The following is a 23679-nucleotide window of genomic DNA, read 5'->3' on the forward strand; positions in this document are numbered from 1 at the left end:
AAACTTTGTTTGACAAGTTATGTTAATGGGATCATAGATCTGACTGAACTGGTATTTATTTTGATTCTAGCTGCCACTCTGTTGATGTACATACTTATTTGGAGCCACAGTGATAGAAATTCGACTGCACTTGCATGCTCAAGTAAAATTTGTGTTGATATGAATTTAGTTGCCTCTTAGTCCTGATTTAAATATAGTACCCCATCCCAGCACGGAGTCTACGGAGTGCATCTGGAATGAAACAGCCCACTGTTGGAAGGTGAAGCCAACTGGCAGCCCGTTTGTTGTAACTGATGATGTGTGGCTGGAAGATCCCATCCAACAGCGACGATGACAGAAGTAACCACCCCCCAACCAGACCCCCGCACTTGGATGTGCACGGCGTGCTGCAGAGCATGCTGGGAGCATTCCTCAGATGTGCCCTCATGTCGAGCCGACTCTGCCAAGAATAGGTTTTAGTTTGCACAAACACAAAGCCTGGATGAGGACATGGAGGGAGAGAGATATCAGGGAGACTGCACATCTGAACACCCCCCCCCCCCCCCCCCCCGAAACACACAAAGAATGCATGCACTCACAAGCAAAGATATGCACACACTCAGAAAACCATAAACCACGAACACCTACGTCATCCAGCTTCTTTTTTTTATGGCTCTTATGTAGTGAGGGAACGGGGCCAGGACATTGCTGAGTAATGAGTAACTGCAGGGCAAAGATGGTCTAGATGTGGTCCAATTAGTGTTGTGTTTAGAACCACACAAATTTCCCTGATGTGCCCCGTATTACGCTGTGTATACAAGCACCAAGCAGGCATCCTGTAACAATATACAGTATGATCCCAGTTCCCTGGGAATGTACAAACTGGACCATTTATAGTGTGTCTTAAGTGTGCTATGTGATAATCCAGCATTAAACATTATACAAGTGTGTGTACATTACATAAGTCCTAAGGGTGCTCTGCGAAAGACTAGATGTCATGACAACCTTTTTTTTTTCTCTGCACCATCAACTTCAGCTAAGAAGGAGGAAGGATAGAATGAGCTAGTTAATGGTCAAAGTGATGTTTCCTGAGCATCAGTCTCAAATGGGTGACATTTGAAACGTTGTTTTCTTTCTTTAATCCTGTAGTTTGTGTATGTTTCTGTTATTGTTATGCATTGAAGTTCTTTTTACATAAAGTTTATTCATTTCACACCTAAGAAACGCACAAAAAGTTAATTTTTCATTCTTAATCAGACTTGCCAATTACACTGGGCCACTGGGTTTACATTGCTGAATTACATGTAAACTGTGGCCTGTAAACTGCAGTTTTATGAAGTCATTCCACCAACTTAGGTGTTGCAGTTAAGAGCGTTGAAACAATTCCGGCCCCATTCACTGTGACCTTTTGTAATAACGGAGCAGTCGGCACGCTAAGCTGGCTGTAATTCACGCTTTCCACTGTTCCTCCCAGTGTTGGAACAGTAGTGTGAACAAACAGCAGCTCAGACTGCGGTCACCCTCACCTGGTCCGTCATGTCAGGCTTCACAACCTGAATAACTGCTGCTTACCTGATGCCAACATCACCCTGCTTATACCCATCAACCCTTGCAGTTTGGTGTGGTTTCCTACTGTTGGTTCAGGTCTCACTTATACTAAACAGCACTGTGGTTAGCTTTTTAGTGGCTGCAAATTATGACGGCGACCTCTCAGCTGATGTTGGTAAAGGAACAACTTCAGGTTACACTGCACAAATGTCAGCATACCAACACAGAACTAAGATAGTGAACATGGTAAACATTATGCATAATGTACAGAGCATCTCAAACTTGCATGGGAAGTCCAGTCAGGCCTAACAGATAAAAAGTAATAAAGTTCAGTGATATTCTAGTTCTAGATTATTTTCATGTTTCTGTCTTATTACCATATTGGGACATATGCTATGTTTGAAATATCAAAGAGTGGAGGAGAAAAAGGGTCTTGTTCAAAGGTGTGTATGTACGTGTGACTGACTAGATGGTCTTCTCTCTCACACACACACACACACACACACACACACCCAAGGAGTAAAAATACTTGGCAGATGCCTTTAGCGACTCCCCCCTCTCTCACATGTTGGAAAAGGCCTTTGGTTACATAACAGAATGAGCGGCCGGGTCCGCATCAGTAGGAGCAGGAGTGCAGGCGGGGTGAGAAACGCGGAGAAGTCGGAGGTGGTTTCAGGTCACAGATGGCTCGGTGGTTTTTCCCACAGCGCGGACCGTCCACTCTCCTCTCCTCGGGCCCTCGGGGATCCCTGGCATTTCAGAAGCCCCTCTCCCCCAAGGGGGTGGGAACGGGAATAAGCGTACACACTCCAAGCTGAACCTTAACCCTGGATAGACCCGGGCCTACACAGGGCCCCCCCCCCACTCAACACTATGTTTACATTTCTGGGACATGGCTGTGTGAGAGCCACAGATGAAGGACCACAGAGCATGAGAGAGGAACAGCTGTGTGTGCGTTTGCTCGTGTGTTATTGAGACTGATGAAGAAGTACGCCCGGGCCATAAGTAGCATTATGACCTTATTGTGCTGTCGATTTCACAAAATTCAGTTGTCCGAATTGATTCCAAGGAAATTGCAATTAAAAATATATAAAAGTTTTGTTTCTCCAAATTTGAAAAGTTGTGGAGTCTTAAATAACATTGGATGGACATTCAGTTTGATTGTTTTACATGTGATTTCATATGCATTCGCTATGTTGTTACATAATGTGCAACAACATCAGAAAAATGAAAAGATGATACTCTTGTCCGGGAGGAAAATCTGACCTTGCAAACACATGCACACGTGTAGATCATACATGTTTGGCGATAGAGAGGAAAGCACGAATGTGTGGATGGTTTACACTGAAAACCACAGTGAACCAACAGCCTTTGTACATGAAGGCAAACATTTCACTTGCCCTCTAATTTTTATGCATCATCATTTTCAACAATATATTTGCTGCCTTTTATAAATCAAGAGGAAAAATGGGCTTTGCGGTGGCCTCAGCTCCAGTGAAGCAGGATTGCCTTTTTAGGCAGCCGCTAGTGGGAAAACATTTGGCGCTTGCCAAACAGCTGTGCTTTTACTTTGAAAGCAAACAAACGCATTCACACATTCAAGAGGTAGAAAAAAGGAAAAGTCGGAAAGCTCTGCCACTAAAGGAACGAGCATCATTTAGACTTTAAATTTACTTTTAGATTCTCACTAAGTCACTAAGTAGCTGTTCCAATGTCTGAATGGATTTTACTATGTAGGACAAAGGCTTCAGGTAAACCAGCCAACTTGTGTGTATGCCTGCAGTTTGTGTTTGTTCCCACTGGAAGGCACTGTTGGACACGTCAGCCGCAGGTGTCCTGTGTCTCATCTGTCGCTCTGTCCCAGTCGCTGACACTGTGATGGATGGTGTGTGACACAGGGGCAACTCACGGGACAGACAGACAGACAGTCAGAGGGAAGTGATGACATAACCCCGATCAGCTCATGCTTTCAGTGGATTAGAACAGAATTTATATACAAATGTGATTTAATTCAAGACTGATGCAGTCGGTCACTATAGTGTCATCTCAGAAAAAACCACTCTGTTTGGGCTTTTATGTCTTTTCATCTCCTGCACTGTATTGCACAGTGTTCATTAGGACATAAGTCGGTTGCATACTGTACACGAGAGTTTCACTGCTTTGGTGTTTGTGTTCCATTTTCTGCAAATTAGATCCCCTGACAGTATGTTAGTGTAACATGGCTTGAGATAGCACATTTAGCTTTTCGGCTTTTCATTTCAGGAATGCTGCGAAATTTGTCATCAAAGCGAAATGAAAGTTTCTGCATCATTCCAGCAGCTTAGTTCAGCATAAGCACATGAAGACATGTCTAAGGCCGCTAAGCTCCAAGTGGGCTATTGTCCAAGATGCGGTGTAAACATGGGAGTAGAGCTGGTGCGGAGCCACTCTGCTGCCAATCCAGATGATGTGCGCTCTCTGTTTCCAAACAAAGCAACTGTACTGAAAATGTACAAGGCTGTCTGGGGAGAATGAGGAAGGGGGGGGGGGGGGGGGGGCGGAGGAGGGAGGGGGAAGGATGAGTTGCACTGGGCACACACCTGGTCTGACTCACACACACACACACACACGTACAGACACGAGGATATACTTAGAAAACAGCAGAGCTTCCCATGTGTGCTTAGTGACACTCTGCTCGGGGGCATCGCACTCACAGAACCATGATCACATACATCATAACCATCAATAATCATTGAAAACAAATGTGTTCTTTCATTCTTTCAGTTTCACACGCACATACAGACGCGGTTGTTACATGCTCAGCTCTGTGACACCAAACACTGAATCATTCCAACACTCAATCAGTGCTGCCTGTTTCCTCTCAGAGGGTCACACTATTTCTCTTGGTCTGACTCCTTGTCTCACACCCACACTCACACACCCAAAGCGGGGATTTTAACCACTCCGCTGTCCACGGCGAGCTGGCCGAGCTAAATGGGCTGTGTCTCGAGCTCCAAACATGCACGGCTGTATATTTAGCCTGGGCCATTTCCCCAGAGGCTCTGCCCTGGGCTACGTTTATCCCCACCACTCAGGGGGGAAACTCCCAGCATGCTAGCTACCTCTGCTCTCCCTCAGGGACTGGGCTATAATTTGGGAAATTGGTCAAAGGAGCCACTGTGCTCATGTGAAAGAAAGCACATGGTACGGCGTTGGCAGAGAAAAGAGCTGTGGGTGAAAGTCACACTCTGATGTGCTGTACTTAAAGGAGACAGACACGTGGCTGCGCCCATGGTCTCTCATCACTGTGTGTTTTCATGTGACAGTTTTCGTAAGGACACTCGAACACGAGTAACAAAGCAGAACACTCCTGAGCTCAGTCCTATTGCGGGTAATTAGTGCTTGTCTGTGAATAAGCTGTGTTTTGTATTCTGAAGGGTACTGCTGATGTGCAGCCTAACAGGGTAATAAGGCAAATTCCAGTTCATTATAACCTGGGGCTTATTTTTGTAGTTTAAGCTCCTTTTGATAATAATAACGTTGTACTCACCGACTTCATTGCTAAGATATGGGAACACTGGTGACATCACTAATCAGACAGGCTGCATACACAGGAGAAAACAGTCCAGTTACTATGCAAACTGTCTGTTGGAAATCTGAACAGACCGTTTAGAGGCTGACTTTGACCCACTGCACTTGCTGTAGTTGTGCATTGAGGGATTATTAGTGACCCATTCTCAGTTTTACCTCCAAACCAAGTTGATCAGATCAGTTATTTCTAACCGCTGACCAGGAACAGCGGAACATTTGCCATCAGCCTCAGGGAGAAGAATGATTCATGGCAAAAAGCTAAATAATTGTGTAACATTACAAACCATTTGTGTGATGAAGGTTTTTTTTCTTTCCATGTTGCCTCCTTGTCCTTCTACCCACAATAACGGGATACTGATTTTGAACTTATTAGATCATAAGTCTGTCATTATGTATTTGGCACTTACAGACTAAATAGCGATGTTCCTACCACTTTAGCTACTAGCTGGCTAACATGAGCAGTTTCTTTGGAGCAGGTAGGGGAGGTAACGGGTCTAATGTGATAGTTGTACCATCCAAACATCTCTATATTTTACTTTGGCTGTGATCCCCTTGACCGTCACTTCCTGGCCCACAAGAAAGGCATTGGTATAAAAACGATCTGCTAGGACAAAAACGGTTGAATCTGGCTAACTCGTGTTTCTAGCTGTCATTGACTTAGCAGTTATTTTGAGAGTCTACTGTGATCATGACTGAAAATAAGAACCATGTTTTAATTAACTGGAATGTGCCTTTAAATGAGTTGTCAGTACATTTTGAGCGAAAGCAGCTGTGAGCACCCGTTTTCATCATTGGTATCAATCAACAGCAACCCTGCCACCTCCCACTCTGAGCTGTGAAGCAGGAAACACCGAACTTGTTTTCCTCTCATCCAACGTTTTTTTTCATACTGTTTGTCTATTATTGTGTCTGTTACTATTTTGCCTCCATATTGGAGATCAACAGCTTGTATTCAGCTCCTCATGAGCACAAATGCAATATGATGCTCAGCTGACTTGGCTCAAGGTAATGGCACGGCTCTGGGAAGGAAGTGCCGAGGAGTTTGAAATGAGTTTTTCCCTTTCAGATTACTTGAATTACTGTCAAGCCAATAACTGAGACTACAGGGTATGTTTCACTTTCTTAGGACATGATCAGAAGTGTATACTTTGATATTTAGAGCATTAGAGGTGATTGCGTTTGCTCTCTCCCTGCAGATGCTGCAGAGCTCATGGCTACAGAACAATGTTTTTCCTCTTTACTCACATCTTGTGTAATGATGTTTGAAAACCGTACTTGTGATTTTGATTTGAAGACTGCAACAATCTGCCCTGTGGCGCCGTGGCTGATACTAGCCGTTGTGCCGCAGTACATCTGGTGCAGTTTGAGGAAGTCAGAGATGTTCAGATGTTGCACAGAAACTCAGATTTGCAGTGACAGGATTTCTCTTATGCTCATCACTGTCTGCCACGAGTCTTCTTTGAAAACATCACTATATACGTTGCAGCTTTAAATACATTTATATATTTATTGCATTTTCTTTTCATTCAGTAAAGACAACCCCTGTGTTAAATAGCCTATCTCCTAAGCACGTTTCCTCACCCCAGCATTCAGCCTGTCCATTTTCCTCCATTTTCCTTTTGACCTTGAAGCTAAACTTCAGTATGACACAGCAGATTCTGACTTGGAGCGGGCGGCGGTCTGCTGTTGAATTTAAAACCATTTCAAGTCTATGAATTAAATAGTCTGTGAAAGCCAAGACCCAGAAATGTGTGATTAGACAGATTTAGTGTGCATGGCTTGCAAGAATTGTCCTGATCTATGAAAAAAAAAGAAAAGTCTTTGATACCGTCACCAGCCTCAGTGCTACAGTTCCCCTTCAAATGTCTCCTTTAAGGAGAGCTCAGAGAATCTGCAAACACGTCCTCTGTTGAATATTTTGCTGATGCACAACTTCCCAGGCTTTCTCATGCTTTTTGAGTTAGATGCAAGCCCCACTGACAATATACACACACACACACACACACACGCACACACTTTGGCCATCTGGCTGCAATTGTTCAAAACGGAAACGCACATGTTAGAATAGATCATTGAGTTGAATTGTTTGTGTCTGTGTGTGTTTGTCTTGGTGTACACACAATAGGTTCTATTTGTGTGAAAATGCCTGCGGCTGAAAACTTTGGCCTCCGAGCAGATCCACAGTCTGCATTTAGAGGCTCAAACATCAATGTGGTGTTTCCTTTTCCTCCATTCCTAGAAGCAACCCTGTCCTCCATGTGTGTCAAGTACAACAGCAACTCAAAGTTACAACTTTACCACCCGGCAGAGAGAGCAGACAGTCATGTTCTTCTAACCGCTGCCTCGGCATTGGATTGGTGATTTAATCCCCGCTGTCTTTATCTTTAAGTAGTTTTGAAATGTCGTAGGTCGGTATGTCACCGGAGGCCTGAGTCTGAGGTAAAGTTAGGACGATTCTAAGGTCTCTGTGTGTCTGTCCCTGGTTGGTGGTTTGCTCTGGGCGTTTGGAGTCTGTACTCTGGGGCCTGCACATCCACACTATAATTTACCCTTTGGCATTTACTGTTTATATTCCAACAGACATTTTCTCCAGAGGCCTGGCTCTCTGTGTGGAACTGTCTGCTGACCACTACCCCGAAGGTGGTGTCCACTATGAAGAGCTTAAAATGATCTCATCACACTGGAGGTTCGATATGTCATACACACACCAGCTATTAGGGTCGGGAGTGTTTGGTTTCCTGATTTAGATCAGAGCCTATGAACCTCACCAAGCCTTCAGTGCCAGCTGTCACTTCTTTTTACTATTTCATGGATTGTTTATGGTCGGTACTGAAACTACAGAGGTTCAATATCACCAGTTTACTCAAATCTCTGGCAATAGAGTCGTCGTCAGTCCCTGATGCACTGCACCCCTGCCCTGTGCCAGGAGGATCCTCAGGAAATGATCACTAAATATCAAACTCCAGCTCTACATGCTTCAAGCTGCTCAGTCAGGATGCACTCATTTAGTATACAAGTATAGTAAATAGTACTACTAGTAGCAATAGTGTAAAGTGTAAAGGGCCACTAGTCATTTATTCCCCCTCTGTGCTACATATAGATATGAGTGTTTTCAGTGCTGCTTAAACTGAACGTTTTATGCTTGATTTAGTAACATCTGTGCATGTGTGGCAGTCTGCGGTCAGCCAAGCCCACACAAGCTCATGACTTCATGGATTGCTCTGATGTTTTCTTCTTCTGCTCTCTGCCATGAGCCTCTCTCTTTACCTTCATCTTTCTCCCTCTGTACCCCCCCCAAGCCTGCCTGTCCATCTCTTTCCAGACTGTACATCCACCCTGTCCTCGTTCTCTCTTTCTCCCATTTTCTCTCTCTCTCTCTCTCTTCCCCTTTCTGTCTCTGTGGCCCGTCCCCTCTCTCTCTCTGTCCATAGCTGTATAAGGCGGTGGAAAAGAGAGTTCCACGGATGGACTCTCTGGTCTTGGCTAATGGAAGTAGACTTGTCTCTTTGTGTAAATATTTGCACAGAGGGATTATAGATGGTCCCACGCATTCAAGGTGGAGCCCCACTCTGCTCCAGGCCACATTAGGGCAAAGAATGGCGCTGAGCGTAGCCTCAAGATAACACCAGAGCAGATGATGTGACATGACACAACACAACAGGTTGCAGGTATCTGATCTCGCTTTCTGTTTTTGTCTTTTCTGAACAGGCTCCGAGCAGTGACCTCCCTCTCAAACATGTAGACACCATGGTGAGTTCCTCTCTCTCTCTCTCTTTTCTTTAGATTTCACTTACTGTTCTTTTACATTATTGAAGTGAAGGAACAGATGACAGGCAGATTATGATTATGAGTGGACTGAGGCCTTCCAGATGCACTTATACATCTTCAGGTGTGCACTTGATACGTCAGAGTCTACACATCACTGTTTCATTCGTCCTGTGAAGCAGGAGTATCCACAGGAAGCACGCTTTGTTTACCACGGGGCAGTTTGGATTTGGACAAGTACAAATCCAATTTACTGCCAAACTCATGGAGTTTCCAAAAAGCCCCACATATCCAATGTTCCCTTTGAACACAAAGCAGTAGCTTTTTGCAGGAGATGATGACTAAGTTATCAGATTTTATTATTGGCACAAGACAATCAGGGATCTGTGTTGGCGATCAAGTCTGGCTGCTGAACCAAACAGCAGACTTTGTTCCCATTCGACCTTTTTTCTCGTTTTCAAAAGCATGTCGGACACAGAGGGCTAGCTGCTGATCTATGAGTAGGAAGATTTGTCGGTGCTGTGTGATGCCTCCTGCTGTGCACACACACACGCAGTACAGAGCGGTCAAGTTCATTAACAAACTGACCAGGTTTTGGAAACTCTTAAACACAAGTCAGATGTGGAGACATCGAACCCCAAATTCACAAAATGACACTAACTTGGATGTCAGACAGGAAAGTGTCAGATTTGGTTGCTTACACACAAACTATGAACGGAGGTGACCTCACCCCAAACTCCACACCCCCACTTTTCCCTGAGCACAGGGCACAATACTTGCTGCGCCGGCTGCAAATCGTGAGATGCAAAACTGTCCAATGTGGACATAATTCGTCACAGGACTGGGCTGAGGGATGCAGGTGTACAGCATCATCTCATCTGTGATTTTAGCACTCAAACTGTGAGCAAACATGCAGCACGCTCTCCTTCTGGCCTGTGTTCCACTGAGCCTGATGCAAAGTGCCTTCTGCGGGTATGAACAGTGGAAAATAAATGTTGTCAAAACTACATGACAAGATGCATTCTTGACCATTGTGGTGTCTCTGTAAACCACAACTGTGATGGATTTCCCCCCCCCGCCCCCCGTAGATGTATTGGATTTCAGCACAGATACCCCAGGTGGTGATGGGTAATAAGACACACTTACTACTAATTCTATGACGTCACCCTTAACCCTACATATGGTTGTCTTAAAATATCGATGGAACCTGAATCAAAAGGTTATCGCGGCCTCAGGGTAATGACTCCGTCCTCCATTCGTGCATGTTGGGTCAATAAACGCACACAAATTAAAGCGTTTGTCTTGGACTCACTCTGCACTAGACGTATAAGACACAGCTTCCTGTGAGTTTTATTTTGTCTGGGAAAGGAAGGATCAAGTTACTGATTTGAGTTACCACCCAAAGCCATGTGCCCGCTTTCTCCACAAGGACCAAAATAAACACAAACGCACCAGTGTGCCTCCGTGTGTGTTTGTTTGGGGCTGCTTTTCTCTTACAGTGCAGCGCAGGAGAGCACAAAGCCACGCAGGAGCTTCTCACCAGACGGCCTTTTGCACGCCTCATGAGTTTTTTCCTCTCAGGTCATAATTAGGTCTCCGCCTTAACTAAGGGGCAGGGCCTGAAACACACAGTGATTAAATGAGTTTGTATTTCACGCTCAGTGTATGATCGCACGTCTGTGCAGGTTGCATGTGGTAGTGTTGATGCATGAGAGTGCGTCTGTGTGCGAATGCAGCCGCTTCTGTCCGGTCATGGGCATTTACCGCGTTGTTACGCTGTGACGTCTGGGGGATGCTGGGCCACGCCTCATCGCTTCATCGCGTCAAACATTTGTCTTATGACTACATGAGCTTCTCCCACCTCACTGGATCAGTCTCTGCCTCGGTTGGTCTGCTGTTCTTTTGCTTATTTGCTTTGTTGACTCCTATTATAAAAGTGTCTTTATTGTCTCGAAGACCTACTTTAGGCATTCCCATTAAATCAGAGGGTTGGTTTGTGAAGGAGCAACATGTTGTAGATATTTTGGGTGCCAATTTTTAGAATGATCCTCCATGAGAGATTGTTCGAAGTTTTCAATATTTAGTCATATAATGTAAATAGAAACATATGCTTAAAAACTTAGCATTTCAGTGAATGGTGTAAAGTCACCTGTGCAAAAGACACAACTGTCCTAACATAGAAATCTGATTCCACAGTCGAGTACACATTCTCACACACAGCGTGTCTAACAAAGTTACCTTTGAGCGGATATGACTGAACACAAAGAGGTGAAGAGCTACAGTCAGCTGATTTATTTGTGTGCAACATGAATCAGAGCCCACATGTTTGCCTACAGAGACACAAAGGGTTAGCAGTTGCAATTTAGATCCATACACAGATGAGGGAGGGAGGGAAAAGTTGAATATGAGGGGGAGAGATAACGTGATGGGAGGCTTAGTGGGAGGGGGAGGGTGGCCAGTACAGAGAGAGAGAGGGAAAGAAAGAGAGGGAGAACTCTGAACGGACAGAGGGACGACACGAGGAGCGTTGTGGAGGAGTGTGGTCTGAGCCGGAGCAGGCAGCGGCCCACTGCAGGCAGCGGCCCAAAATAGAGCCCTTGGTTTTGTTTTGCTTTTTTTTTTTTCGTCCTCGACTTCTTCCCCTTCTCCTCCTCCGCTGTCAGAGAAAAGGGAGAGGTTTCACAGAAGGAACCTCAGTGCCGGACAGAAAGCAGTGAGAGGCGGAGGGAGCTCTCCAGAGATGAACCGAGAAGGGTCTTTGAGAAGGCGGCTCTCCTCTCTGAGGGGGGCCTGGCGATGGAGTACGGGTTACCTTTTCAGGAAGGTAGGACGCGACGGGTGGATGGATGTAGTCAGTGCGGGTCCTGTAGCTTGTTCTTTTCTTGTCTGCTGCCTTCTTCGCGTGTTTCTTTCTTTGTTATGGAACTGGTTCTCTCGTCTCCCTCGCAGACTTTTACCAGCCCCCAACGTCTTTTGCCCCCCCCCCCACCCCGCCGGTCTTTCTCAGATGGTTAATTTGAATGGCCTGCTTGTAAAGTCAACCTCCACAGATGGTTTTCATCTGGAAACAGGCCTGCTGGACCCCCCACTCCAGTCCCCCCCCCCCCCCTCCTTCTCCTCCTCCTCCCTCCCTCCGCTTCCATACACAAGTTCTCAGAGGACAGACAGGTCTGAGGGTGCGGATTGTGTGATGTTCAGGGGCTAATGTCTTCCATCTCGCTTGTTAAGTTACGTCAAATCTTGCAGCTGTGATTCTCAGGATTCATATTCAGAAATCTATTGCTGTGCGTTACACTCCATTCATAGAATCACGGTACTCGAACATGATGTCTTTCACTTTTTCAAAGACAAAACCATCAGTGTGACCACAGAGAAAGTTGATGTGTTATTATAGGCTGAAGCCTCGTTGCGATGCTTTTATTTACCCACATGGCTGCACTTAAATTTAAATATTACGGCTCATAAAGTGCTCTGCTCACCAATTCACACTAATTTGAAGCAAAAGCTATGAATCAACTGACATCTTCGCAGCACAATATAAACACCATTCCCTCAAAACTCTCTTCCAGTCTCTAATTAAGATGTTTGTTTGCCTGCTGGTTGAACTGGTGGCACCACACAATGCGTGTTGGCGTCCCACTACCACCATTGCTCTGACGTGTACCTTGCCATTCAAAAACTGGAGGATGTTTTGTCACCTCACAGTTGACCATTTACGAGAGCTTTGGGCTTTTCATGATTTTGATGCTCGGTAAGTCCCACAGCTCTCCACATGCTCAGTGTCTGAACGCTCTGTTTTAGCCCATTTTTGCTCATTGATCTCCTGCCTGCACTTTATAACCTCTAACAACATACTGAAACGTTTAGGCTGGAGCACAGGCAGAAAATGGGAGATTTGCTTTGTGTCGCCTCAGCCTGGCCAAGGACTCATGTGAATTATTAGGGTGTAAGATGGAGCAAAGGAATGGTGCAGAGTTAGTTGAAAGGAAGTGGATTTGCTTGGGAAAGAAAAGAAATGCAGACATGCGCTCTCTCATCTGATTTCTTTCTTTATGTTGGTGCTTTTGCCCATATGTGTGTGTTTTCATTCACTCCTTCAAAGAATTAACACTAATTCAACCAATATGTACAACACTGCATGTGTTCTTTTAAATTCAATGCAGTGGTCAGTTTGTTTCTGTAAGAAATGGTCAAATTGTAAGAATGCCTGCCCCCTTCTTACCAGTCACTGCAACCGAATTCTACAAAACTTCATTGTAAATGGGTCTGCCTGAGGATGGATGGATGAGATGAGCCCTTTTCTCATATGAACTCTGGACATTGTCCAGAGAATAAGGCTCAGACAGTTTCTGGAGTGGCTCTTTCTCGCATGTCGCACACAGCAGGAGATGGTGTCGGATGTGTTCTCTCCAACTGGAAATACTGTGTGTTGTTAAGACGAAGGGTGGTGCCAGGGTGGAGCATGACAAAAAAAGTACAGTGACTGTGCTGTAAACTTTGTTCACGGGTAATGTCTAGATGAGCTCAGGGTTGCAGTGCATGTGTGAAAGGTATGATAGATCGTATTATAGACACATTACATATTATAGATCACTGCATACTGATTTACTGATGTTCCTGCTTCCTCGATGTTTAAAGTCATTTTTGATGCAGACTTAAATGCTTCTTTTGGATGGTGAGCGATAAATTAAAATAGTTTATCTACATATTAAGCATTATTATATAGTATTTAGTTTGGTCCTCATGATAAAACACCAAAGTGTCAGAATTGCTCCAAAAACAGATGTAGTTCTGGTTCTGATTCTATTCTCGGCACATAAACGCATCTTCCACCATCTCTGGTTCCATCTGCGCACACACCACACGGAGGTAAATGTCAGTCAGGACAGTAGAGTTGAAACATTGCTTGCACCGATTGTGTTGCCGCCATAATAATAGTGTCCAATGCTTCAATTAAAGGGGAAAAAACTACAGAAGCTCATTCAACTCTGTTGTGAGGCAGATGGCTAGTGCTAATGCTGCAGGAATGCCTGCATACAGGTCAGAAGTTCCTTTTTGTAAAAAGCTACTACAGATTTATTGCAATAAAAAGGCTGTTGTCTCCGTCGGTTATAAATGTGCACACTGACAAACAGACTGTAAACACTGACAGTCGGTCGTTGGGAGAGCAGAGCAGGCTGAAACTCATCCCAGGAGGCGAGCGGTGCTCTTGACACTGGTGGTCAGCCAGCCAGTCTGATCTAATGGATGGTGATGGATAACAGCCCCCCTCCTGTGTACATGTGACCCAAACACCGCAGGGGAGTGAACAAGTCCGCATGGCCTTTGGCCCCCTCTTTGAGCTGGTTTGAGGGGGAGGCAAGACAAGCGAGGCATAGTGGAGCCAAACGCAGTCAATCACCTTCAGCCACACTTCCTCTGCAAGGCCTCTCTGCTGTGGTTTGAGGGGGTGCCATGTGACACCACCCTCACAGGGTTCTACACAGCATCGTACAACAGAGCCCGTCACAAGGTGCACAGTGTGTAAAATATGGCCTTACATATAACGTGAAGCAAGAGTCATGTCAGAACAAACAAGTAATATATTTGAATGTCTTTTCTCAGTGTGTGTACTCTCATGCATGGGCCAATGGTAAAACTCCTTCTTTTGTGTGTTTTGCAGGGCTCCACAAAATCCTCAAAGAGCATGGAGTCGCGGCGCAGACCATCAAGGTAGGAGTTCTCCTCTCTCCTCTCTCCTCACTGTAAATTTCCCATAAAAGGCTTCATCCAGCTTATTGGACTGTCTTAGTGGAATTATTTTTGGAACTAATAGGCACTGTTTTCTCCAAAAGAATGGAGAGATAATGAAGGAAGTGAAACATATGATAAACAAAACGTCATATTCAGCTCGGGTCATGAAGCATTTGAAATGAGAGGTTTCAATGTAATCTGATATTTGCTGATTCGATCAAGGAATTAGTAAAGCATCATGCCCTGCTGCTGAACCGGACGTCACGTCGTTTTGTTGGACACAAAGATATTTGGTGTCAGGCCCTCTCACCTCGGTCCTTAGGGAGTCACAGATGTTGTCAGTTGTGTAATTAATGTGTAAAACTCGACACCAACAAGCAACAGTTCATGCTGGCGTGCTGTGCTAAGCTTGAGTGACGGTCTGATTCCCTCACAGCAAATCAAAGAGTTGATGCAGGGTTATAAAAATAGCGGAACATCTGATACATCATAACTATTAACAGCACATGCAGAGCATGTGTGTGTTGTGTCATTTTTCATTCATGTAAAGTAAAAATCAAAGGTTTTACATAAACTACACAACAGCACACGACAGTTGGCTCTCGTATTACTTTGGCTGAATTTGGGCATCCAATCAAACAGGCTTATTAACATTATTAGAGACGCCTTTTATCTATATGGAGGAAGACACAGCTGATACATGGATATCGTCTTGTGCAAATCTAGGAACATGGCAAGAGTGATCAGACTTGCTGCTTTTAAAGTGGAGGAGCTAAGATACAGGCTACTACATGCCTGATTTCTTCATCTAACAGCACATCTTTGGACTAATAAACACCATCAACTGAGCTGCCACATTTAGACGCAGCCACGTCTCACTGAAGCAAATGTGCAAAAGCTGAAGTTAAAGCTGCTACGACTTGGTGCCTTGTTCTTGGGATAAACTAGTAATATTCAGATTTTTTAGGAAAAAAAATACAGTTACAGGACATACAGTGTATAGGTGCAACAAAACACGCTGCTGTAATAGCAGGTCTAGGGGGTTTGGCTCGATGGATGTTTTAAAGCTACGCATTCCCAATTTTCTGGCTGCTTGGGGATAATAGAGCAAGCTGTAAACACGACACTGAGGTTTTATCACCTTATGAAGTTTTTATGGAAAATTCTTTTGTAAAAAGTCTGTTTTTGGTCACCCAACAAATGTCCAATATTCATTCATTCATTCTTTTAGCTGTGTATCAATCTCCTCCAGCACTTTACTAACTGCTACTTCCAGCTAGCTGCTAACTTCTGCGTTCTGCTACCAGACATGAAGTTCATAGTTGTTTATTTGAGCATTCTCTTGAGTCTGTGGACCCCAAAACCAAAACAAGATCTAAAAACAGCTAAAAAGCTCTGATATAGTCGGGTGGTAATCCTCTGTGGTTTTGTCATAAGATGAGATCCCTTTCACATTACGCACATTTATTTAATTATGATAACAAAATAATGACAATAAATATTGAATTAATCACAAATAAAGAGCATATAGCAGGAAAACCTACTATTTAGTCAGATGTTTGCTTGACAACTGTGCTGGTAAAGATGGTCAACTCCATCCAAGAACTGAGTTTGAATAAGACTTGATTGGCCCTTAAGATCATGAGAAACTGAAGGTATTCATCATCAGGAAGTGTGACACAAGCTGGGATCGAGGAGCGCTCTCAGTATTTAAGGTAGAATAAAGAAGAAAAGTCCTGGTGGTTCACTTTTATTACGTAGAGATATCTGGTGAGATTTTTTACAGCCTAATGTCTCAGGTTTCCTGATAAAACATTCCTGTTTCACAGCTGGTGTTCGTCCAAATGAACAAATGAGATCACTGCAGCGCTGAAATTGAGCGTGTGGAGATAATGCGTCATTCGTCAAACGCAATATGTAGAAAAAAAGAGCAATCTCTTCATCTCTTCAGCTGATGAGAAGCAGGTTGGCGCTTGGCCATTGAACGCATGCTGGTGGATCTGGAATAAGACCAAACCACAGGCCTATATTGGCCCAGACTGCACCCAGAGGCGAAAGGCATACATATGCAGAGACAGACAGGGAAACGGAAAGAGACAGAGTGAGAAATGGGAGAGGAAATGCGAAGAAAGATGGAAAAAGGAGAGAAAGAATGGAAGAAACACGGAGGGAAAAGATATAAGAAAGACAAGTTTTGGCAAATCACAAACAATCTTCAGAAAAATGTCAAAGCCATTTGTCGCGACACACAAGACAGAACATGTGACATATCAGTTTCTCCTCTATCGCTAGTGACGAATTATTTCCAGTAAGCAAGTTTTGAGTGGGTCCAGATGTACAGCACAGAGCAGGTTACAGTATTTCTATAATGAACCTAGAGAGATCTTCTCTCCCAGACATATGAGCAATTTCCTCAGGGGCTACTCACAGCTGACACATGTGGGAAATATGCTGCAGTCTGGGTGCTAAGAGTCCAGACGTCTCTCCCATAACCTCTTCATCTCACTGACCGTGTTCTCTGTAACCTTTCTCAAACTGACAAGGTCTAAAGAAGACAAGATTAACTTGAGTGCTTAAAGGAATAGTTCACGTTGAAATGAAAAACATTTTTAATGGTAGAGAAAGCAATGCTGGGGTGTTTTGGGAAATATGCCTATTCAGCGTCTTGCCAGGATTTAGGTTAAAGCCATAAGCGCCTGAGCAATGGAGCAGCTGCACCCCCTACTTTCAGTCCTGGGGAAGCAAACGTGTGTTTTTGCACCCCACTTTTTGATCCGATCTGAAATAGTTTGTTTTAAAAACTTGGTTTGGAGTTGAAATATGTCATGATGAGTTAAGTAGCTTTGCAATTTGTCTTGACAAACTATGAAATATCTGCATTAAGTCACTCTGAGACGACATGTAATCGGTCACTCACTGCTGAAAGTAGAACAGAACACAATGAAACACTAATATTTTATGGTGCAATAAGCTGAGCTTTATACTGAAATAGCAGCTTTCAGGTTCTATATTGTAGGAAATTGCATTTTCAGGTGCTAATTAAAGGAAACTTTCCTGTGGTGCTTGCCCTTGCCCGTCACTAATCATACACCCCCACTTTTAAATATAACTAGGTGCCCATGATGAGAGGATCAGTACCAATCCAGTAAATATATGCACCTGAAGCTGGTTAGCTTAGCTCAGCAGGAAGACCATTTTCCATACAAGCCATTTTCCATAGCTCCAAACAAATCTAAAATCAAGAAATTAAACAGATAAGTATTGAATTTTTAGACTAAATGAAATCATTTGGCAACAAAGCATTGAATTGAACTGCACTAACTGTTTTGGAGCAACGTCTGCTCCTGCTGTCATTTTCTGTTCTTAGAAAGAGGCCTGAGACTAAATTACAGATTAGTCGAGGAATTTTTCTCACAGGGGTGAATGAAAAGTATGTAAGATTTTGGGTGGACTGTTCTGTGACAGTTTCAGTATGCCTCCTTTTCCTCCTTTAACACCCAGACTTGGTCAAAAAAAGATCTCAGCTCACTTCTATGCACACTTGTCCCCACCGATGACCATCCCGTTTAGTTTGGTCTGTGAGGTCAACCCCGGCATGCTGCGTTATTTTCATGATCTGGCATCTTTATCTACTTAAATTCTCCTCTCCAGACAAAGTCTCAGAGCACAACAGCTTACATTTTGGAGGCACATCTGAACCCCTGTGGGATTAAATGATGTCATTGTGGATGTGGTATTTATGTGGTGTGTTGCCTTTTCCATATTAGGATATTTGTTTCTTACAGTCATGAACAGGAGTGTTGTGTTGTGTGGAACATCTGAAAAGTAATTTGCAGCATTCAATGTCACAAAGTCACAGATGAAATACGCAACCATGTGTTTTATGCTTTGGCCCTTAATCAGTGGGGTTCAGGTACAGACGAACCTGAAATTCTGTCGTAATAGTAAAAAATCACTGTAATGAAACATAGTTATCATTGCCACCACGAGGAAAATAATATTTACTTTTTGATGATTTAATATACTGTACATTTTAAAGGCCTAAAGCACACACAAATTGCAACTGCTAGACAGAGGAACATCCATCACTTTTAACTAAGTGCTTTTTCCTTGTATTGTAAGGTATAGTCAGGGGTAGAAGCTGGTCAGCACTGAAGTAATAGAAAGCATAAACAGACCAACAGGCCTTTTTGGCTCTCTTGTTCTGGGTATTCTATGGTTAAGTGATCACACACTAGCTGGCCTGATAAACACAAGCACATGTGTATAAATCACATGAGCTGCATTACTTCTGGGTATTAAATTCCAAGATATCTCTTGCGGTCCAGCAGTCCACCTTGGTTTTGTTTTTGCACAGTGAGGCTGCTGATATGCAAAATTTGTCCTTTGACGCCTAAATGCTCCTGTATTTCTCTAACAGGAGTGTGAGTCTGCTGCAGGCCCTGGACGAGAGCTACGAGCTGGACCTGATCTACATCACAGAGAGAATCATATCCGTCTCCTTCCCCAGCAGTGTGGAGGAGCAGAGCTATGCTGCCAACCTGCGGGAGGTCGCCTCCATGCTGCGTTCCAAACATGGCCACAACTACCTGGTACAGTTTCCTGTGTACATCTGAATGATTCTGGCAGGAATATAGTGATTAACTTTCAAAATAAATGAAGCAAATGGCGTGAGCTCAGACAGGAACATGAAGTCACTGGAGCTGCAGAGATCAGCCGATCATCAGCTGATCTCTCTCAGTCCCAACTAAACATCTGCACCTACATTCACACAACAGAGTGTTTATGTAACTTTAGGGGTGGGAACCTTTCCTGCAGTTCTCGAGGCTTCTTTGGGTCCCAACACCTACTGTGTATGTGTGTAAAACAATGGCATTTAAATACAGTAAACCATAAACAGGACATTGTCCAAAATGGATCCCTGTGGCACACCCTTCGTAGATGGCAGGAAGTGACCGTTCACCAAACCCCTCCCCCCTCCCTTAGCAACCATAACTGAGCACTGTGGGTATGTCACGCTTTGGTTTTGTCCACGTTTATTCACAGAGAAGTTTCTCTAGTAAGAGTCGAAGAAGTAAGAGTTTTATTGAACATGTAGACTTTTTCTTTGTTTGCTTCCCAAAACCAACAACACAAGTATGTTTGAGGTGGTTTGATGAATGGATTAAACAGTGTTTAACTACAACTATTCCACATTGTATGTTGGGTTATTTTAGAAAAGAAAAGCTGTTAATGGGCTGCTGTAACAGGGCCCCAGTAATAACTGCTAGCTCCATCAGTCAGGGTAATGTTAGCTGCACTGTCCTGCTGTGTTGGATTTTGAGGACACTCAGCTTTATGTGTTGTTCATATTTTCAAGATCATGTTTCACTCATCCGATAAAAGGTTTAATCCGAGACATCTCGGCTAACTATTCTAACTAGCTCTTCCCTATAATATGAGGACATCAATGCTTCTGCAGTCTTAAATCATCTGTATAACATGTCCTCTTCTCTGTCAATATACAATGGGATGCCAAAAGTGTGTAATAATGGCATTTCTTACTTCTTCCTTAGCTGTTCAACCTCAGTGAGAAGCGTTATGACATCAGCCAACTTCATCCAAAGGTAAACCTTGACAGCTTGACATCCCCTCTCCTCTGCCATGTACTGTATGACCGTCAGCCTAACTGCCATCGCTCTCCTCTCTCAGGTGTTGGACTTCGGCTGGCCTGACCACCATGCTCCAGCCCTGGACAAAATCTGCAGCATCTGCAAGGCCATGGACACCTGGCTGAGTGCGGACAGCCACAACGTGGTGGTCATACACAACAAGGTGAGACTAAAAGGCGAGAGGATGCTGTGTGAGCAGAGGAGGTATCTCTGGACAGTAGAGGGTGCTCTCAGGCTCTTCCCAGGACCCCAACGTCCCCTCAGGCTGCAGCTGGTCTTTGTGTTGAAACACTGACATTCAGGGTGGGGTGTTTGTGTGTGAGAGTGCGTCTCTTTATGCGCTTGTTTTGGTTGGGCTGTGCTGGACGAGGGTTAGGAAAACACAAATTAGGGGGGTAAGGCACACCACTCATCATGGCTACTTAGGTTTATTTACCCTTTTACTCTTAACAATACCATAAAAACGGAATTGACCAATATCTTCCTGTTGTTGCCTAAACTTCCTTGCATCACAGTAATGCTCTTGTGGCAAACCACACTCATCTGGCTCCTAAATATGCCGACACAAACCATAAAAAGTATATCCAAATACAACTACTAGGCCGCGGTTCCAAATGTAAGACCTAATCATTTTCACGTTAACCCCACTGTGTTTCTGATGGTGTTTTGCAACATAAGAATCAACCATGGGATCGTACAGCTCTGTAACCTCCCTGTGGGAACATCGTGGAATGAGGCAAACAAGTCGGCTGCCATAACAACTGGTGTTATTTTTCTGCGAGTTGAGTAACACTGGTGATGAGAGTGTAGGCTTGGAAGTTGTGGTGGTCACTAAGGAAGCGCACTGTGTCGGGTTTCCTCATGTCAACAAATCATTCCCACTGGGCTCCACGCTGTTTAAGAGGCTGCGATATTTATAATGTGGAACACACTTACCCTTCACACTAATCGTTTTAAGGACGGTTAGATGTGTAAAATTAATGCCATCCTGGTTCGTTGCCATAGTAACATGTGCTTGGACTTCAGCTTAGTGACCTGCCTATTGAACGCCCAGCCAGTACTTTTTTTCCATATAAATAGCAGCTACACTGTATTACATCATGTATGTAATTGATTTTTTTATGATTGAAATTGATTTTACTACTGCAAGCAAATCTTTAAAGTGGTGCTCCACCAATGTTACAGTTGGTTGACACGTCTTGAGGTGTGCTATTTAGCCTGTAAAAACAGTGTGAAAATGTGCTCTGTGGATCTGGAAAAATAACCCTGATGATTGGAGACTTGACAACAGAAAGCCTACGTTCCAAACTGGGTGAATACAGTTCACTTTTGAAATTTACTAGGCAACAGGGGCTTCACAATATGCTATAAAGTTGCATTATGGGAAATGTAGGATCCTGTAATTTTCAATTTTGACCTGTACTAGAGTCATATCATCCAGTGATTTTAATCTTTTTATTTAATGTTAAGTCTCTTATGAATAACAAAATAAATGAGTATAAAACTATCCCTATAACCCCATCAAAGAAAAATCTGAATTATGAAGATGTAGAAGCCTTGTTCTTTGGGAGACCATCATCACCTGATGATAGATAGCGGAGAAAACCTGTAGTTGACTTTGCTTGATTGATGTCTTTTCAGGGCAACCGGGGCAGAACTGGCGTGGTGGTGGCAGCCTACATGCATTACAGCAACATATCTGCCAGGTAGGTGACCAACCCAACACCAGGTTAAGGTGCAGCAGAGCTTTGAGAGAGAAGAAATAAAGTCAGTCAGAAACGTTCTGAAAACAGAAAAAATGAAAGTGGAGAAGAAGGGGGAGGCATGAGGGGGAGACATTAGTGGAAAAACTAGATAAACCAGCATTGTTTATCACAAAACTGAGCCCACATCTACTACAGACAGATGTGATGAACAGAGGGAACAGGGGTAGAACATGAGACTGGGGAACAACACTTTCATTTGGAGAAATTGTGTATAAAAGTGTTTTATATGATAATTCTAAACAGAATGCAATGAGTTATCTTTAACAGTCACCGGATCGCTGGACTAAAATTATAAGTGCCCCCTTTTTCTTTCTTTTTATTGGATTTGTCTTTAGATATGCCAAAATAGAATGATATCCTGTTACAAAAACCAAGGAGATGTTAAAAAAACAACAAAAAAACATAGGAGCACATGACTCCACGTTGTTTCTGAAAAAACACTGATTGGCCAGAGAAACATTTAACTCTGTCTCTTCCCCGTAAAAGTATTAGATTTCTCTGTAATCCCATTATCCCACTAGTCAATTAGAAGCTGGCGTGAAGTCACTTTTTAAAATTAAAGTAGCAGAAAAATGCCTGAGCATGAACACACTGTGACACTTTCCCTATGGGAATGTAGAGGTTACGTAAAACACTGCTTCATCATATTTTACTCTCTGCTACGTAATGGAGGTTGTGTAGAATTAACCATTGGACATACACACTGAGGCCACTTCTGTCTGAGTCAGATTCTGTAATATCTGTAGATATGTGCTGGACACACCTGGCTAACGTAGCATTACATGATGGAAGAGTTGAACGTCTACAGAGATGTTTTTGTATATTGTGCCAGATGCTGCTTATCTTGTTAAGTCTATGCTCATGTTTGTGTTGACACCTGTGTGCAATGTGACGTCTGACATTAAGAATGAAGATGGATGCTTTCACATGAAACACATTGGTACATTAGAGTATTTTTGTCTACAGTCATGATGTGCAGACTTTTCAGGACACAGCATGATCCAGCTTACTTGTTTTTTTTTCTTTTTCTGATTATTAACAAGCTACATGACAAGGCTGCACACACATACACTGTATTATATACTCAAAATCCATATGTACATATATATATGTGTGCACTTACCAAACTTTTCTGTTGGAATGCAGTGCTGACCAGGCTCTGGACAGGTTTGCCATGAAGCGCTTCTACGAAGACAAAGTGCTTCCTGTGGGCCAGCCATCTCAGAAAAGGTCAGTCTTCCCTCATTTGTTGCAGATAGCGTGAAGTTTGACCCCAAGCAATCTCACAAAGACGTCCTCGTCTTTCTATGAACTGAAACAATTAACTGACCTTGGGGCAGCGGAGCACTCTGACAGCACAATATTGCCTCCTTATAATGCTGATATGTTTAAGTTGTTAGCAACACATGCCTATTTACACATCCACTAACAACAGCTGCCTGCTGTAATCAGGGTGATTGGAGTGGAGTTTGTGGGGTAAAACCAAAACAATGATTCCAAAGAGTCTGAAGAACTCATGGGGAGTGCAGAGTTGGGTTGTAATTTCCTGACAGTTCGTTGCTACATGCGACCTCTTTGACATTACACATTTACAATTGTTAATATCTAATGACTATTGATAAGTAAAGTATTTAGTTAACTTAATTAAAAAACGAGGTGCAAGGTGG

At 43.6% G+C, this 23679-nt stretch overlaps 1 protein-coding gene across 8 annotated transcripts in view; it reads left to right on the forward strand.

Annotated features, from left to right (window-relative positions):
• The window catches only part of tns1b (tensin 1b), a 147887-nt gene that overhangs the window by 83257 nt on the left and 40951 nt on the right, over positions 1 to 23679 (forward strand). For 7 of the 8 annotated variants that reach the window (XM_070838545.1, XM_070838548.1, XM_070838549.1 and 4 more), the window contains 7 exons: positions 8806 to 8847; positions 14525 to 14574; positions 19016 to 19187; positions 20151 to 20201; positions 20287 to 20409; positions 21888 to 21952; positions 23159 to 23242. In XM_070838545.1, coding sequence (XP_070694646.1) covers positions 8806 to 8847; positions 14525 to 14574; positions 19016 to 19187; positions 20151 to 20201; positions 20287 to 20409; positions 21888 to 21952; positions 23159 to 23242 — 587 coding nt within the window. Of the gene's footprint in view, positions 1 to 8805; positions 8848 to 11389; positions 11687 to 14524; positions 14575 to 19015; positions 19188 to 20150; positions 20202 to 20286; positions 20410 to 21887; positions 21953 to 23158; positions 23243 to 23679 lie in introns of those variants that run through there. The other variant, XM_070838553.1, reaches the window with a different exon arrangement.

Source organism: Pempheris klunzingeri, chromosome 10 (genome assembly GCF_042242105.1).
Source record: "Pempheris klunzingeri isolate RE-2024b chromosome 10, fPemKlu1.hap1, whole genome shotgun sequence".
NCBI classification, from domain to species: domain Eukaryota; kingdom Metazoa; phylum Chordata; class Actinopteri; order Acropomatiformes; family Pempheridae; genus Pempheris; species Pempheris klunzingeri.